The following is an 18,827-nucleotide window of genomic DNA, read 5'->3' as shown; positions in this document are numbered from 1 at the left end:
AACAGAGCAATACTCCTGGGTTTCAGCCTCAGGTGTGAGGCTCAGAACATGATTAGCACAAAAAATTTGGAAGAGAAGCAGCCATGTGGTCTAAGAATAGAACTAGATGCTAAGAACTCAGAGGAATCTCACTTCTAACATGAACTTAATCTATAGAGTTGCATAAATCACACTCTCTCTCACACACTGTTTCCCCACCTGGAAAACACCACCTTACCTCATAGGTGTATTGTGAGGAGCAATTAACATTCATACAGTACTTGGAAGATATGCAGCAGTATTACCAGAGTCACAGATCCCATTATCCATGAGCACCATTAAGCTGCATTAGTCCCCAGTTGTTTTTTTGTTTTTAACAAAGTTAAGACAAAATTTCAAAGCCAACATCTAGCAGAATTCCCACTTTAAAGGAACAAAAATTACACATTAATCATCTTCTCCAAAGGTGAGTTAATAGACATTTGTAAAGACCAAAAATCTCATGGGATGTCACCATAAGGAGATCTATATTTACGTCTACCTACTATCTATCTGTACCATTTGTTACACTTACTGTAGCATCATAGCATCTCACAATCTAAAGCATTTATCTGCACAACCACCCCGTAAAGTAGGGAAGTATTATTCCATTTTACAGATGGGAACTGAGACACCCAGGCTAAGTCATTTGTCCAAGGTCACAAAGGAATCCTGCAGAGGAGCAGGAAATTCAACCAGCATCTTCTGAGTCCCAGGCTAGTACCCTAACCATTAGACAATCCTGCCACAGCCACCAGTGTACTTTCTGTACATTATTTGTAAGCGGGGATACAGAGGGAAATCAGGAAGACCAAAAGAAAATATGAATTCAAAAATCTGCTAAAAAAAAAGAAGATTGCTACTTATGGCAAGAAAAATACCAATAACCACTCAAAAATAAATGTGAGGAACAGATACTGTCTTAAGCGCCTCTTTGATAATGGAAGAAAAGGAATAAAGCAGCAGGAAACAAAAACATGCTCTCTCAACCTGGGTTCATACACCCTGTGATGCAACAATGCCAACAATGCTTCTGAACTTCATGCCTATGGCTGAAATTAAGGAGTGTGGATATACTGTACATTCTCTCTATAGGAAAAGATACATTTTTATTACCATATATACTCGTTCATAAGCTGAATATTTTTGGTAAAAAAGTGACTCATCAAAGAGCGGGGTGGGCTTATAAACGGATTTACACCAAAATGTGATGATTTTAAACTCTATGGAATCATTGAATTGAATATTTAATACATTGTCGTTTTGTTTACTTCAAGTGTCTGCAGGCCTGGAGCCCCTCAGCTCCCTGTGGCCGCAGTTCGCCGTTCCCAGCCAATGGCAGCTGCAGGAAATGGCATGGGGACAGCAAACTGCGGCCACAGGGAACTGAGAAGCTCCATGCCTGCAGACAATCCAGGTAAACAAAACGTCCCGACGCGCCAGCGGCTTACCCTGATGGCCGGGAGCCAAAGTTTGCCAACCCCTGAAATACAGGGTCGGCTTATGAAAGGGTCATACAGTTTTTGCTATTTTTTAGCAAACCGTCCTGGGGGGTCAGCTTATAAACAGGCTAATGAACGAGTATAGATGGTAATTCACATGAAGTGAGGCTTAACACCAAAAATAAAAATGCAAGTGTACAATAACGATATAGCGATGATGGCTGTAAAACTCCCAACATCAAATTTCCAGGTTAAAAACTAAATTAACATTTTTTAGGTTCAAAGCTAAAAAAACAGACTTACCCAAGGAATTCAAAATAAAAAATATCTGGTTTGTATATTAACAGAAGTAGCTGTGCCTTAACCAAGCAAGGAGAAAGACCCTGACCGTAGTGCTCTCTAGCATGAAAACCAAAGCCATATTAACAGTAGCCTCTAGAGGTGCACTTCATCTTTCCAGTCAAACGAGAAGTATCCTGCTAAAAACTGGTAAGGCATTCAGAGAGAAAGAAAAACAGCAAAAAACAAGGGTGCATATTAGCTACACTGATGTCCAGGAGTAGCACAGGGAACCGGAGTCAACCACTAGCAAAAATAAAGTTGAGTGTGGGTGTGGGGGGAAAGCAGAGAAATAAAAGGGGTTTCAGATCTACAGTATAACCAGAGGGGCACTAATTCAACTCAGTGATTGCAAATGGAAGCTACATGCTCTTTTAAACAGAACACGGAATAAATAGTGTACATATGGAGCACATCTGTGCATGGTGGCTAGTGCACCAGTTTTTTCATCTCTGGATAACTAGTCTCAAACACAAGTGAAAAAACATTTGATGGTTTTCAATTTAATCCCATTTATGCAATCATAGAAGTATATCACTAGAAATGACCTCAAGTTCAGTGCTCTGCGCTCAAGGCAGGATTAAGTATTATCATCCCTGACCATCCCTGCTCTTAATCTCCAATGACAATGCTCCAAATCACAATACCAACATAAACCTTTGAAGTTTCTACTCAAGATGTGGCAATGACCAGAATAGCAAAGGCTGTCCAGGGTCAGGGCTAGAGTACGGAACTTAGATAGCAGCACTGACTTGAGTTAAGTATAGTACAGGCAGCTGCTAGTTCCTCACTTCCAAGAAATTTTCTTATACAATTATTTTATTAAGTAAAATGTACTTTGTAATATAAATGAGGCCCCTGTATCATCCAAAACATAAGCTCATTGACCTTGGAGACTTTAATAATAGAAATACCATAGCTCGCATAGCATCATCTGATAATTAATATCAGACTCCAGTAATATTAACCAGTTAGCAGGAAACAAAATTTGTATAAGGAAGCAAAAGAAAAATGAACAAAGAAAAGTAAAGGAAACCCTGCCCCCCAAAAAGGGGTATTTTCTTAGGATATATTAACATGTGTTGATACTTTTCCACAATGCCTTACTGAATTGATTTCCTGTTGTGTATCCTGCAGATGCTGCTGAAGAGGTCCCAGCTGTGCTTTCTCTGACTCTATGCATTGCTCTAGCTCAGCAGTTTCTTGCTGCAGGCGACTTAGCTCCTCTTGAGCTTTGGTCAGTTCCTCCTCATATGTTGAGATGGTAGATTCCTGACTCATTACTTCAGCCTTCAGTGAGGCAATCTGCAGAATGAAGGAACACTTCATTAATTAAAACCAAATCTAATTAAAATATGATGTGTTTAGCAGAAGCTACTTTCAAATACCAAAAAATAATCAGGAAAAGTCCCAGCTGCAATTATTGTATGTTTCCTATTGGAGATTTAAGGCCATATCGACACTAAGATTAAACCAGTGGTAGCCAAAAGTGGGTTTAAATATCATCATGGCTAACAGGGTTTTAACATGGTTTCCTTGACAAACATGGACAGATTTTTATACTGATAACACTGTTAGAATGCTATACATAGAGGGGATAGGTTAGATTCTTGCTACAGATTATCTGGAGTTGATAGCCTATACTACAGTTTACAGAAAAAGCATCTGTCTACATTGCTCAGTGAAAGTGTCAGAATGCTGCTAGCTTCAACTATAGTTAACACAAGGATAATCAGCATGTTATCAACCACAGCATAGGCAGGATCTATACGTAACAGGGAATCACTAAACTGAAAGATGTTTTCCCCACTTATTGTTCCTCACCCAGCCCTAAGTATCCCACTGTTTTCTCCTACTCAAGCTATGCTCCTTTCCCAAACACAGTCCATCATTAAAAGGGCTATTTTCTTCCAGTGGAGGGCTGGAGCAGACTCCCATCAATAAGGGTCTCAACTGAAAAGAGGGACTACTATGGATAAAACTACCAGAACATACCAAATGGGCCTCTTCAGCACATTTCTGCCTAATATCATTAAGTTGCTCCTCTAACTTGGCTTTTTGCTCATCGAGGCCATTAAGGATTTCCTGAGCTTCCTGTTTCTGAGCTTGCAGCTTCTGTAGATTACTGCTCTCCCTCTTCACTTCACATTGAAGATCCTGCAGAGAAACATTTTTGTCAGTTTCTTTTCCTTGGCCGCTGAAAAGTAGTTACTGCATTCCTCTCACTGCAGAGCAATAGCTAGAGCCATAAAGGGACAGAGTCAAAATGCTGTTAACTTTTTAAAAACTTGAAAAAATCAAAGCAGAGATTCCAAAATTATAGCCCCAACTGAAATATAGTAAAACACTTCTTTAAAAAATTATGAAGTGACTCTAGAATTACTATTTTCTATCTTCAAGGCACTTTCACAAAATAAATGAATCCTCAGCATTTCAGTAAGGTAACGTCCATATGCGCCAACAAAGATTAATTGGTTTATCCAAAAAACAGTTGGGATCAGAATTTAAAATCTAGAACCCTCCTCTGCTTATACTACTAGATTACATCCATCTGACGCTTTAATTATATTCTAATATACTAATTCATTAGTTTCTTGGTAATAACGGAAATCTTACCAGATCAACAAGTGATAATTTCAGTTTACAGAAAGCAAGAGTTAGCATATTTAATATTAATATTCTATAGAGGCATACCTAAGGAGTTTTGCTTTTGCAGGACACCGGGCAATTGGGCAGTCTTCGAGAAATGTCCTGCTGTTGTGCGTTACGTCATGATGGTTCTGTATTTACTCCTCACCCATTTGCAACCTGCACGTGGATCATGTGATGCAGAGCCCAAGCAGCTGAGCCCATCTCCTCTACTAGGCTGGCACAGTACACGGCTCTCTGCAGGTCGGGTTGAGCATGGGTTGCTGTGAGTGGACTGCACATCTGTCCTTGTTCCCCTGACTTTCACTGCACTCTCCCAACAACTTCCAGAGCTGCTTTCCTCCTCTTTAAACTCCCTCCCATCCACCACTGGCCAGACCAGCCCCATACTATGATTACCTACACCAGTGGTTGTCAAACTGCGGGTCGCGACCCAGTAGTGGGTCACGGAATGTAAGGCACTAGTCAGCACTGCTGACTGGGACATTAAAAGTCCTGTCAGTAGTGCTGCTTGGCTAAGGTTGGCTAGTCCCTAGCTGTTCTGACACTGCGCTGTGCCCTGGAAGCGGCCAGCAGCAGGTCTGGCTCCTAGGTGGGGAGCCTACAGGCCTCCACACGCTGCCTCCACCCCAAGCACTGGCTGCACACTCCCACTGGCTGGGGAACCAGCCAATGGGAGCTCAGAGGGCGGTGCCTGCAGGCAAGAGTCACTTGCATGCCTCTGCCTAGGAGCCAGACCTGCTGCTGGCTGCTGATGGGGTTCAGCGCCGTCCATGGTGCCAGGACAGGCGGAAAGCCTGCCTTAGACCCCCGCTGTGTGGCTGATCACAAGCCGCACAAGGTAGGCCCGTACTCCAACCCTGTACCCCAATCCCCTGCCCTCACCCTGAGCATCCCCCCAAACCCAGAGCCCCTTGCTGCACCCCAAGCCCCTCATCCCCGGCCCTACCCCAGAGCCCTGACCCCCTCCCACACCCAACCCCGCTGCCCCAGCCCAGAGCCCCAGCCCACAACCTGAACCCTTCATTACCGGTCCCACCATGCAGCCCTCACTCCTGCACCCCAACCCTCTGTCCCAGCCTTGAGCCCCTTCCACATCCCAAACTCCTCATCCTCAGCTCTGTTGGGTGGCGGGCATCAACAATTTTGTTCAGCTAGGTCGCCAGGAAAAAAAAAAAAAGTTTGAAAACCACTGGCCTACACAACAGACTCCTCACTAAGGGAGGTGAGATAAACAGTCCCAGAGAAAGGGAAGGGCTGGGGCTGCCTGAAATCAACCTACTTAAAGTAATATTGTGAAGGCTAGAAAATCAGGGATAAATGAAGGGAGAAAGGAACTGGGGACATTTAGGGTGTAATGGGGAGAGGCTTAAAATTGTCATGTTTAGTCATGTAGGGAAGTTACTCAGCATTGTCGTAAACTGACTTACAAATTTTGTCTGGTCAAAATTAGCTTATGATTAATAGAGCTAAAAACAAAACCCTGTTGGCTATGCAAGGAAAAGTGCTTTTTATCTCTGAGATCAATCCCACATCCAAACTTTTAGAAATGAAGAAATTTACCTCTGAGTTACAACGTGTGAGAAGACTCATGAACCTACACAGAGCCCAGCCTGCTATATATGAAATTCTAAAAACTGCCTTCTACATAGATCTTACCCTTTTCTACTACTGCATTTACAGGTAACACTTTCATTCCATAAACACTAGATTGGTAAATATGCTGTATTTTTAAGGGTACTGATCTACCTTATAATATCTAGTATCCAATATGCTTTTGGAGGACTCTCTCTTTAAGAAGCAGCTTAATAGGACTTTAAGTAAAAAAGTCGGTTATTTCTCCAAGAAATTTACATGTTACTTTTACCTTAAATCTACTCCTCACCTTTTTGTATGTTACATTTATGGATTTTTCTAATTTATATTTTATTATGTATTTAATAGGTATGTCTGTGGTGCCCACCACTGTAACTTCTGTGCATCTCACAAAAAGAAGAAAGTCACCCTTGCTTCCTGTGAGTGGCAGAGGAGTGCCATCTCAAAGTTACAGGTGAGGAAATCAGGGCAGAAAGTGTGAGTGACTTGTCCAGCATTATACGAACGGCAGAACCAAAACTAGAACCAGATCTCAAGATTCCCATTTCAGTGCCTTAAGAAGGCTATCCTTTCCTATGACAAATGACCACAGTTTAAATCGCTCCATAAAAATACTAGTTCTGATCAATAATTATTACTTATACTGCAGTGACACCTAGAGACCTCAATCAACGATCAGGACCTTACTGTGCTATGCACTGTACAAACCTGCAATTAAAAAAAGGGAGGCCTACCCCAGAATCAATTATTTAAGTTTACCTATTAAAATGAGCACTTTGTGTGTAACAGTTAACTCTCATCAGATGGCAGTGTACTGTAGGCATGAGAGGAGAGCAGAGCCTACAAGTGGGAGCTGAAGAAAGATCTAGTGATCGCTCTAAATTTTGACTGGAAAGCTTTACTTGCTTGCAAAGAGGTGGCATGGAAAAAATGCAAAGCAGACTATCCACACTTGCATTTTTGGAAGAGCAAAGGTAAAGGCTGGTGGCTCAGTAAAACAACAGATCTGGTAAGAGGGGCTAAATGGTGAAATATCATAAAAGCAAAGGTGTTTTACGCAGAGGAGAACGGAGTAGACTGATACAAATATGCGGGGGGATGTGGTCAGGGTTATGTGGCAGGAAGATGATTAAACAATCCTCCATCATTAAGAAAAAGCTCAGTATAATTGAGATTGAACCTTCATCTGCTCAGTTAACTGTCTGAACTCTAACGCTATGCTCTTGTCTGCCTAATTTACTGTAAACGGTACACTCATTTTAACAGCAAACTGGATTAGTGATTCTTTGTTTTCATTCACATGTAGGTAATTCAAACCAATTTGCCATCATCTCCCTCTTGCTAATTAGCTGAACTCCTCTGACTTAAGGGCCAGGTTCCTTTCAGTAACTGACTCCAAAAGCCCAGACATAAAATTTTCTTCCTGAGCTGAGAGAGATGAGCAGCTTCATGAGTTTTTTTAGATTTAGATTTACAGCCATTCCTAATTTCCATAAGACTCATTCTTACTAGCAAGAACTTCATGGAGAGCTGCGAGCTGATTCTTCCTTGCCCCCAGACTTAGAATGCTGCTGCAGGCTTTAGTCTACTTCCTGGACCCAGGCTGAGAGGCTCTTCCCTGAACCCCTGCCTCATATCCTTGGCCCCCACCCACTGTGCTTCTCAGAGACTCACCAAAATGCTAGAAACTGGCTAATCCTGCAGTTGTAAAACCTCAGAGTTAGCTAGTTTCTTAAAAACAGCTAGCACAATGCTGTTCCCAGTGTTGAACTGAGCCAAAAAGTTATACTTTGCTACAGAAGGTCCTTTCCTAACCGGAACATCAATTATGCTCTAGACATCCCACAAACCAATGCTTTAATTTATCACACACACTTCTTACTCCGAAGGGCATTCTGCACCAAAAAATTAAAAATTCTGCATGTTTTATTTGCCAATAAATAAATGCAGAGGCTCCAGCATGGCAGTGGGGAGCACAGGCCACTGGCTGCACGAAACTGGGAGATCACCCGGCAGCTCCCCCACCAGTGGGACACAGACTCAGTGGTGAGACTGCACCTGATCCTGATACAGCACAAAGCCTGGGCTTGCCCCAGAAACACCCTGGGGCCCTGCCCCTCTGCACCAGGTGTGGAGCAGGCAGGCTCAACCAGGTGGGATCCAAGTGTAGAGGGGCTCAATGTGGGGGGAATCCAGGTATGGGGTGACAGGATTCTGTGTGGGATAATCGGCTGTAGACAGATCACTGCGGGAGGTCTAGGTGTTAGGGGACCTGAACGTACATAGGCTCATGGTGGGGTTCCAGGTGCAATGGGACTCTGCACGGGGTTCCAGGTGAAGGTGGTTGGGACTCAGCAGAGGGGTCTGGGTGCTGGAGGAGTGGGGTTTGGTGGGATGGGAGTCTGGGTGCAGCTACTTGAGGGTCAGTGGCATGGGGTCTGGATGTGGGGGCTCAAAAGAGGTGAGGCTTGTCAGGGTTAGGGTTCGAGTGCAGGGAGCTCAGTCGGGGGTGGTTTGGGTGCAGAGGTCCAGAGGCAGGGGACTCGAGATGCAGGGGTTGAGTTTCGGTGGCTTTGGGTATGGAGGCCTGGGGATGGGGGTGAGGTTCTGGGTGTACAGGGTGAGGCTTGGCAGGGGTGTCTGGGTATGGGAGGTCCCGATGCATGAGGGTTGGGTGGATGGATAAGCAGCTCCCCCATACAATGATCCTTCCCTCCCCAGCAAAGGAGCAATGGGGGCAGGAAGCAGGGGAGGATGCTGAGCTTCTGCAGCTGGGGGAAGTTTCTGTGGGTGGGTCTGACACAGCCCCAGCCACTCCTTGCAGGGGTGGAGGAAGTCCCTATCCTCTCCTGCCTCCAGCCCAGCTGGGACTAGCAGCCCATCCCAGCTCAGGGGAGGAGCCACTGGCTGGGGTGTCCCCAGCCCTGCGGTGGTTTACCTCTCTGCCAGCTGCTCTGGGTGCCTGAAACAATGAACTTGCGCAGCTAGGAAGTGGTGCATCACTGATCTTGCAGCTTTCCTTTGCTTCCCTGTCAAAGTCATTTTTCTGCGGGTAAGCAAATAAAATCTGCATGGGACATGAATTCTTCACATGTGGTGCAGAATTCCCCCAGGAGTAACCTCTGAAACAATGCCTTTGCTTAGATGCAACAAAAATTAGCACATAGTTGCACAGAATGTAAACTCACAGTGCTTGCTCTGGACAATTACTGATCAAGGACTAATAATACGTATGGCTCTAAATAAATGAAATTTAAGCATTAACATTTTAAATTTCTAATGTGACAATAAAGAAAAATGTTTATTTAAAACTAGAACAGAATTCCCAGTCCCTTCAAAAAATGACACCACAATTCATATTACTACATGCTTTTTAATAATCTTAATAGCGACAATTCTCTCTTACTCACTTACAAATCAGCTACAAATATACTTAAAAATTAATTTTTCCGTATCTTCATCTGTTTTTCAGGAACAAAAACAAACAACCAGTCTAACTTACACGTACAGAGTTCAGGCCTGGTCTACACTACGCGTTTATACCAAATTTAGCAGAGAGTTAAACCAATTTAACCTTGCACCCATCCACACAACGAAGCCCTTTATATAGATATAAAGGGCTCTTAAAACAGATTTCTGTACTCCTCCCTGACGAGGGGAGTAGCGCTGAAATCGCTATTGCCATGTCGGATTAGGGTTAGTGTGGCCGCAATTTGATGGTATTGGCCTCTGGGCGGTATCCCACAGTGCACCATTGTGACCGCTCTGGAAAGCCATCTGAACTCGGATGCACCAGCCAAGTAGACAGGAAAAGCCCCGCAAACTTTTGAATTTCATTTCCTGTTTGGCCAGCGTGGAGAGCTCACCAGCACAGATGACCACGCAGAGCTCATCAGCACAGGTAACAATGCAGTCTCCTGAGAATCGAAAAAGAGCTCCAGCATGGACTGCACATGAGGTACTGGATCTGATTGCTGTATGGGGAGAGGACTCCGTGCTAACAGAACTCTGTTCCAAAAGACTAAATGAAAAAACATTTGAAAAAATTTCCAAGGCCATGATTCAGAGAGGCCACACCAGGGACTCAGTACAGTGCCGTGTGAAAGTTAAGGAGCTCAGACAAGCCTACCAGAAAATCAAAGATGCAAACGGAAGGTCCGGGGCAGGGCCGAAAACATGCTGCTTCTACGCTGAGCTGCATGCAATTCTCGGGGGGTCCGCCGCCACTACTCCACCCCTATCCATAGATTCCGAGGTGGGGGTGGTAATCGCAGCCATGGCTGAGGATTCTGCGGACGGGGAAGATGAGGACGACGAGCTTGCAGAGAGCATACAGCACTCCGTTCTCCCCAACAGCCAGGAGCTTTTTCTCACCCTGACGGAATTACCCTCCCAGTCCTCCCAAGCAACTATCCCACACAATGAAGCCATGGAAGGGACCTCTGGTTAGTGTACCTTTGTAAATATAAAACATGGTTTAAAAGCAAGCGTTTTTTAATGATTAATTTGCCCTGAGGACTTGGGATGCATTCGCGGCCAGTACAGCTACTGGAAAAGTCTGTTAACATGTCTGCGGATGGAGCGGAAATCCTCCAGGAACATCTCCATGAAGCTCTCCTGGAGGTACTCCAAAAGCCTTTGCAGAAGGTTTCTGGGCAGAGCAGCCTTATTCCGTCCTCCATGGTAGGACACTTGACCATGCCATGCATGTAGCAAGTAATCTGGTATCACTGCATGACAAAGCCTAGCTGCGTATGGTCCCGGTGTTTGCTGGCATTCAAGCAGCATCCGTTCTTTATCTCACTGTGTTATCCTCAGAGGAGTGATATTGTTCATGGTAACCTGGTTGAAATTCAGGAATTTAATTAAGGGGACAGAGATGGCCATTTCTACTGGGCTGTTTGCCTGTTGCTTAAAGAAATCCTTCCTTGAAGGTAGCCAAGCAGGGGGAAGGGGGGCATGTGATTGGCGCTGAGCTTTTTTGCATTTGGCTAGCAGAGATCTTCCCTGCTACCAGCCACACAGTGGGGGGGGGGAGGGTGTTTAGCAGTGATCTGCCATGATACCAGCTATGCTGTGGGAGGAGGGGTAAAGCAATCATCCCACAGAATTGGATGCGGGGGTGGTTTCTGCTGCTGCATGTTAACAGGAAAGCAGCAGCACTGAACAGGTTTTGCTTGCTATTTGGAAAAGGAGGGCGCTGGATATATGAAGGCTGCAGAAGCCAAAAGACAATGGCTTACCATGGCCGCATGCAGGCCAAATTCTTCTGCCCAGACCTGCATCTGTGAGATCTCTAACACCAGAGCAGCAGCCACTCAATATTAAGATGCAAAATGCAGCCTTGTAGTGAAATCACATGTGCTATGTAAGGTGAATAGTGTTGTTCACCGTGAAAGAGTATAAACATTTTACAGGACAATGCATCTTTTTAAATACTTCTCTCCCTTTTTAACCTCCCTCATACAGCTGCAAATTTTTCAAGCCTCCCTACTCCATCCCAAAGGCTAGCTCAGATAAGACGGAGGAAAAAAAAAAGACGCGAGACGAAATGTTCTCGGAAATCATGGAAGTGATCCGCAATGAAAGAGCTCATCTGAATGAGTGGAAGGACATGGTATCAAATTACAGGAAAGATGCCAGTGAACATGAGGACAGGAGGGACGCTCGAGATGAGAGGTGGTGGCAGGAAGATCAGCGGTGGCAGGATGCAACTCTAGGGCTACTGCGTGATCAAACTGACATGCTTCGGTGTCTGGTGGAGCTTCAGGAACAGCAGCAGGATCACAGAGTGCTGCTGCAGCCCCTGTATAACCACCCTCACCCCTCACCATGTTCCACATCTTCCTCACCCAGACATGTAAGAAGGCGTGGGAGGAGGCTCCGTGCACCCACCCACTCCACCCCTGTGGACAGCCCAACCAAAAGGCTGTCATTATTTTGAAATTTTTTTAGTGGCCTTTTCCTTCCCTCCTTTCTTCTTCCCAAACCACACCCGGGCTACCTTGTCAGTTCTCTCCCTCCTTTTATAATGAATTAATAAAGAACACATGATTTTTAAATGATAGTGACTTTATTTCCTTAAGTTGGCTGCGCGTAATCAGCGGCCAAGTGATTTGACTCAGCCTCCCACCCCGCCATAAAGGTCTCCTTCTTACTCTCACAGAGATTGTGGAGCAAACAGCAAGCAGCAATAACAAAGGGGACATTGGTTTGGCTGAGCTCTGAGCGAGTCAGTAATGTGCGCCAGCGCACCTTTAAACAGCCAAATGCACATTCTACCACCATTCTGCACTTGCTCAGCCTGTAGTTGAACAACTCCTGACTACTGTCCAGGCTGCCTGTGTATGGCTTCATGAGCCATGGCATCAAGGGGTAGGCTGGGTCCCTCAGGATAACTACAGACATTTCAACATCCCTAACTGTTATTTTCTGGTCTGGGAAGTAATTCCCTTGCTGCAGCCGTTTAAACAGAGTAGTGTTCCTGAAGACGTGAGCATCATGAACCCTTCCCGGCCATCCCACGTGGATGTTGGTGAAACGTCCCTTGTGATCCACCAGTGCTTGCAGCACCATTGAAAAGTACCCCTTGCCGTTTATGTAGTGGGTGCCCTGGTGCCAAGATAGGGATATGGGTTCCATCTATCGCCCCACCACAGTTAGGGAATCCCATTGCAGCGAAGCCATCCACTATGACCTGCACATTTCCCAGAGTCATAACCGTTCGTACCAGCAGCTTGATGACTGCTTTGGCTACTTGCATCACAGCAGCCCCCACAGTAGATTTTCCCACTCCAAATTGATTCCTGACTGACTGGTAGCTGTCTGGCATTGCAAGTTTCCAGAGGGCTATTGCCACTAGCTTCTCAGCTGTGAGGGCTGCTCTCATCTTGGTATTCTGGCATTTCAGGGCAGGGGAAAGCAAGTCACAAAGTTCCATGGAAGAGCCCTTACGAATGCGAAAGTTCCGCAGCCACTGGGAATCATCCCAAACCTGTAAAACTATGCGGTCCCACCAGTCTGTGCATATTGCCCGAGCCCAAAATCAGCATTCAATGGCTAGAACCTGCCCCATTACCAGCAGGATCTCCAAAGTGCAGGGGCCCGCAGTTTGAGAGAATTCTGTGTCCATGTCCTCATCACTCTCGTCTCTGTGCTGCCGCAGCCGCCTCCTCCTTGCCTGGTTTTGCAGGTCCTGCTTCAGCAGACTGCATGATAATGTGCGAGGTGTTTACAACGTCCATGATTGCTGTCTTGAGCTCAGCAGGGTCCATGCTTGCTGTGCTATGGCGTTTGCACAGTTCACCCAGGAAAAAAGGAGAGAAACGGTTGTCTGCTGCTTTCACGGAGGGAAGGGTAAGGCTGTACCCAGAACCACCCGCGACAATGTTTTTTGCCCCATCAGGCACTGGAATCTCAACACAGAATTCCAAGGGCGGGGGAGACTGTGGGAACTATGGGATAGCTACCCACAGTGCAAAGCTCTGGAAATCGACACCAGCCTCGGTACATGGACGCATACCGCCGAATTAAGGTGCTTAATGTGGCCGCGTGCACTCGACTTTATACAATCTGTTTAAAAAACCAGTTTATGTAAAATCGGTATAATCCTGTAGTGTAGACATACCCACCTGTATGATGCGTAGTCAATGTGTATGTTCATACAAAGATGTAATTGTGCATTTTTACAATATTTGAAACAATTTTATTTTTGTAACTCTTAGCTCAGAGACTGAGTGAAGAGAACAGATGCCTAGTGTGTTGCATCAGGTGGTGCAGTGACAAGTCCTCCTAGCAACTGATACCTACTGTCTTGTGATCTCAGAATCAAGATGGAAAATCTCTTGGCCATTATCTATCAGAACCACTAGATAGGTTCCAGAGGGCCTATCCCTCAAGTGTGCATGAACACTAGTGTCAGGAACTTGTCGTCTCAGTGCAAAAAATCAGCACTTTCCAAATCTCCTGACCCAACAAGACATCTGGCTTTACTGAGTGATCTGTTAGCTCCAGAAAGTGAACCAGCACGGTACCAATCTTCATGTGCTGGAATGCATTAAGGGCATAGGAAGGAAACAGAAAACTAGAGCAGCCAGCCAGAGAAGGCATCAAAAAGGAAAAAGAACAAACAAAGGAAGATGACAAGATGTAGACAAATGAATAGAAGAGCAAGACGAAAATAAAGTTCAGCAGTACCATTTGAGTAATATAAAAACTTTTTGATTTCTTCAAATTCTGTTTCAAATGTGGGTCACATCTCACATTGATTACTGGAGCTTTCCATTGTTGTTTTCTTCTTCTCTACTAACATCCTCCTCCTCTGCCCCAAAATTCTGCACTGGTTTCCTGTCTTACTTCAAATTCAAACTCCTTATCCTCTCTTACAACACCAGACTCATTTACTCACTAATGCCTGTCACTCCTTCTGCTTATTCCAATCTTCTCTCTCTCTTTTCCTATGACAGGCTTTACGCCTTCAATCATGTTGCCTCCATGCTAGGAATACACTTCCCTACCCTCATCCACAGAAAGGCATAACAAGAAGCAATGGCTGGAAGGTAAATATATACAAATTCAAATTAGAAATATGGCATATTTATTTATTTTATTTAAACAATGAGGGTGATTAACCACTGGAACAAACTACCAAGAGAAATGGTGGATCCTCCATCTCTTGATGTCTTCAAATAAAGTCTAGAAGCCTTTCTGGAAAATATGCTTTAAGTCAAACATGCTTCTAGGCTCAATGCAGGAGTAACTGGGTTAAAAAATTCTATGGCCTGAATTATACAAGTGGTCAGACTAGATGATCTAATGGACCCTTCTGGTCTTCCAGTATAGCTCTTCATATTTTTTAATTGCTGCACTTCAGCAAAACTTAGTGTTTTTACTGACACTTTATCTAAAATTCCATTCCCATTATTATTGTTTAGCATCTTTTTATATACACCAAAAAGCGGATTTCTACTGCAAAACAGTATTTCCCAAGTCTTCTCCACAACTCATTCAGCCAAAACACAAACTGGGGATGTTTGAGAGATAATTTGTCACCATAGAAATAATTTTGGTGGCACAAACACTGGAGAGTGATATGACGAAATGAGTCAGGTGGAAGACAGATTAGAAAGTAAAAAGCTCTAGTACACAGTCAAATATCTTGGTAAACAGCAACATAGGAGCCAAAACACAAAACAGGCATGACAATTTAGTGACAATTTGAATTTGTTACTTTTGTTATATGGAGCTCTAGAAACACTAGCACACAAACTTTACCAAAACTCAGATACCAGCTCAACAGCACTGAAATTCATATCACAATATCTATGGCTGCCTCTGATCAGGGGAGGAATAACAAATAAGCCACCATGCAGGCCCACTTGATCTTTACATTGACAGAACCTGAAAGCCGTTGCTTGCAGTATGACTGCTTTAGACAATGTCAGTTATTACATTTGTCTTGCATTACCTCTTGGCCTCAAATACTAGATGCACATAATACATTTAAGAAAACAGAATATCACACTACTAAACAGGAATTAACAGATCAAAAAGTTTTATTTGAGCACTATTTGCTTCCTTTTCAAATAATGCCAGGAATTCAACTGACAACACACACACACACACACACAAACCATGAGATTCCAGCACACACCATACAAAATTATTCCTGATGTGTCTCAGACATGAATATTCATGATACGTTTTACTAGATTATTAAAATTTGATTCCATTCACATGAGTAGCCAGATTTAATTAACATATTTGGTATAGCTAACTTCTATTTGACATCTTGTTGCATATTCATTTGGCTGTCATTGTTACTCACATGCCAGGATCTGATTATCTCCAGAGAGGTCAGGCAATTAATTACAACCCAGTCACAAGGAGTATAACATAAAATAGGTAAGCAAAAATTCAAAACAAACTGTTGTGAGGAAGATATGCCACATTTAACTTCAGTTCAGAAAATGTAAGAAAATTTCCATTATTTATTCTCTATCAAATTTAAACTAAGCTTTTACTGTCCACTGGTAATCCAAAAAGTGTTTAGATAATCCGGAGTCATGTTGCAGTAAAATTTTGATTTTTAATGCAGCAACTCAAGCTGCTTTTGTAACTTATCACTTAATTGAAAAATAGCTTTGCAGCATTTCATAAAGGGCTTGGCTGACTATAAGCACCTTAAACCCTGGCATTTAATTGACTAGATTATTCTTCATTCATCGGAAACAGCAACATTTGAATTTGCTGATCCTATGGAAAGATTGTCATAGTCCTTTTAAAGTAAAACTATTTAAAAGGATATTTGGCCTCAAAAAATTCACCATGGAGCAACAAATCTCCCAACTAGGGATTTACTGTGACTGTCATGAAGTGGTACCATATGGTACAAATCCATTTAATTTGACCAGTTTATTAGTTTTAATTTGCATGGCATTGAAATATCTTCACTGGTTTGTGAAATGCATATATTCTCTCTTCCCCCGCTCCCACTTTTCTTTTCTTTTTTTAAGGTAATCTATTTCTTAGCCAACACCAAGTAAACGATACATGATTTGGTTTAAAGACTCAATCATTATATTTCTACAAGAATGAATGAACACATGCACCAAAAATCAGAAGTGAAATATGAGAAATTCTACAGCCCATTTACCTGGACCTGACTTGTCCTCAGTTTGATAGTATCTTCTTTCTCCTTCAGTTCCTGTTCCACATTATTCTTCTCCCTAGAAGACCAACAAAATATGCAAGAATACTTAACAACATCAGTTACAGCAGGTACAGTTATCCAGCTCCCTAATCCTGTCTCTCTTGTTAAATACATAGTGAAACATTAAATAAATAAAAAGATTTAGGGTGTCTCTGTTGCTTAAATTATTTACAAAGCAGATGATTATATATATATGCCCAGCATAAAAAAAGCCTTCTCATTGAAGAGGGGTTAGCTGAAAAGAACAGCTCCAAAAGGGAAGGGGCGGGGGGGAAATCAATGAAATACTGTCTTCAGTGATCTCACTGTTGCCATGGAGCAATTGTCTAATGAAGACTGCTGGGAAAAGTGGGAGGGATTGCATCAGCCTCCATATATTTAACCCTTGGAAACACAAGTAAAACAACTAGGAAACAATTCACAGCAGCAGGGAACCAAGTCATTAGCTAGTAAGTTTAGCTGTACTCAAACAGTTTTTGGTACCATTTATACAGAAATTTAGAGACAAAGCAAAAATGCTAGTTTTACTTCAACCAGATGAACCCAGAGACCCCATATACAGATGTGTGCTGTGTCACATCAAATCTGCTTCTACAGAAATATATTCAAGATTAACTAACAGTGATTACTGATGGCTGGATAATGATCACTGAAATTCCTAGCTATCATTAATAAAGACAGTAATAAAAAAAAAACCCAAGTCAGACAAAAGAGTTCCTTTTTAAACATATAAGCAAGTGTTTATTTCTGAGCAAGAAATGCAACTCTCCCTTTGTTTGTGGCTATACAATGACATCACAGGCTTAACAAAGCAGTTTTTGTTGAAGTTGTGTACAAGTTATTTCCTCAATAGATCAATTTATTTTTATTCTATGGATTTTTTCTTTTTACATTTGTTTATTCTAGAACTCATATACAAACAGAAGAAAAAACAGAAGCTTACCTTTCACTACATCTCCCTACACTTATTTTTTAATCACAGAGATAGTACTGGAGTAGACTCGTGCAATTATTATTTATTAAGGCTGTTAAGCAATTAAAAAATTAAGCGCAATCACACTGTTAAATAATAGAATGATATTAATTTAAATAATTTTGGATGTTTCCTACATTTTCAAATATATTGATTTCACTCACAACATAGTATACAAAGTGTACACTGCTCACTTTAGCATGAAAATATTTGTAATAAAAATATAAAGAACAAAAGAAATACTATTTTTCAATTCACCTAAGTACTGTAGTGCAATCTTTTTATCACAAAAGTTGAACTTACAAATGTAGAATTATATACAAAAAACTGCATTCAAAAATAAAACCATGTAAAACTTTACAGCCTACAAATCCAATCGGTCCTACTTCTTGTTCAGCCAATAGCTCAGACAAACAAGTTTGTTTATATTTGCAGAAGATAATGCAGCCCACTTCTTGTTTACGAAGTCACCTGAAAGTGAGAATAGGCCAAGGTTTCTCAAACAGGGATTGCTGCTTGTGTAATGAAAGCCCCTGGCGGGCTGGGCCGGTTTGTTTACCTGCCCCGTCTGCAGATCCAGCCAATCGCAGCAGCCAGTAAGTCCCTCGGCCCATGCCACTTCAAGCAGCTCCCATTGGCCCAGAGCAGCGATCCACAGCCAGTGGGAGCCGTGATCAGCCAGACCTGCGGACGGGGCAGGTAACACACCGGCCCGGCCCGCCAGGGCTTTTCCTACACAAGCAGCAACCCCTGTTTGAGAAACCCTGGAATAGGCATTCACATGGCACTGTTATAACTGGTGTTGCAAGATATTTACATGCCAGATGCGCTAAAGATTCACATGCCACATCATACTTCAACCATCATTCCAGAGGACATGCATCAATGCTGATGACAAGCTCTGCTCGATAACGATCCAAAGCAGTGCAGACAGATGCATGTTCATTTTCATCATCTAAGGCCTGGTCTACACTGGGGGAAAGGGGGATATCGATCTAAGTTACACAACTTCAGCTACATGAATAATGTAGCTGAAGTTGACGTACTTAGATCTACTCACCGCGGTGTCTTCACTGCGGTGAGTCGACATCTGATGCTC

The 18,827-nt window shown here is 43.1% G+C and overlaps 1 protein-coding gene across 7 annotated transcripts in view; it reads right to left on the bottom strand.

Moving 5' to 3' along the window:
- EPS15 (epidermal growth factor receptor pathway substrate 15) overlaps positions 1 to 18,827 on the bottom strand; it is a 103,892-nt gene that overhangs the window by 28,205 nt on the left and 56,860 nt on the right. For 6 of the 7 annotated variants that reach the window (XM_030571766.1, XM_030571771.1, XM_030571767.1 and 3 more), the window contains 4 exons: positions 16,699 to 16,771; positions 8,983 to 9,090; positions 3,795 to 3,956; positions 2,907 to 3,104 (listed from right to left, as the gene is read on the bottom strand). In XM_030571766.1, coding sequence (XP_030427626.1) covers positions 2,907 to 3,104; positions 3,795 to 3,956; positions 8,983 to 9,090; positions 16,699 to 16,771 — 541 coding nt within the window. The remainder of the gene's footprint in view (positions 1 to 2,906; positions 3,105 to 3,794; positions 3,957 to 8,982; positions 9,091 to 16,698; positions 16,772 to 18,827) is intronic. The other variant, XM_030571769.1, reaches the window with a different exon arrangement.

Source organism: Gopherus evgoodei, chromosome 8 (genome assembly GCF_007399415.2).
Source record: "Gopherus evgoodei ecotype Sinaloan lineage chromosome 8, rGopEvg1_v1.p, whole genome shotgun sequence".
In the NCBI taxonomy this organism is placed as follows: Eukaryota; Metazoa; Chordata; order Testudines; family Testudinidae; genus Gopherus; species Gopherus evgoodei.
The sequence above is the reverse complement of the archived record's forward strand: the minus strand, read 5'-3'. Positions and strand labels throughout refer to the sequence as shown.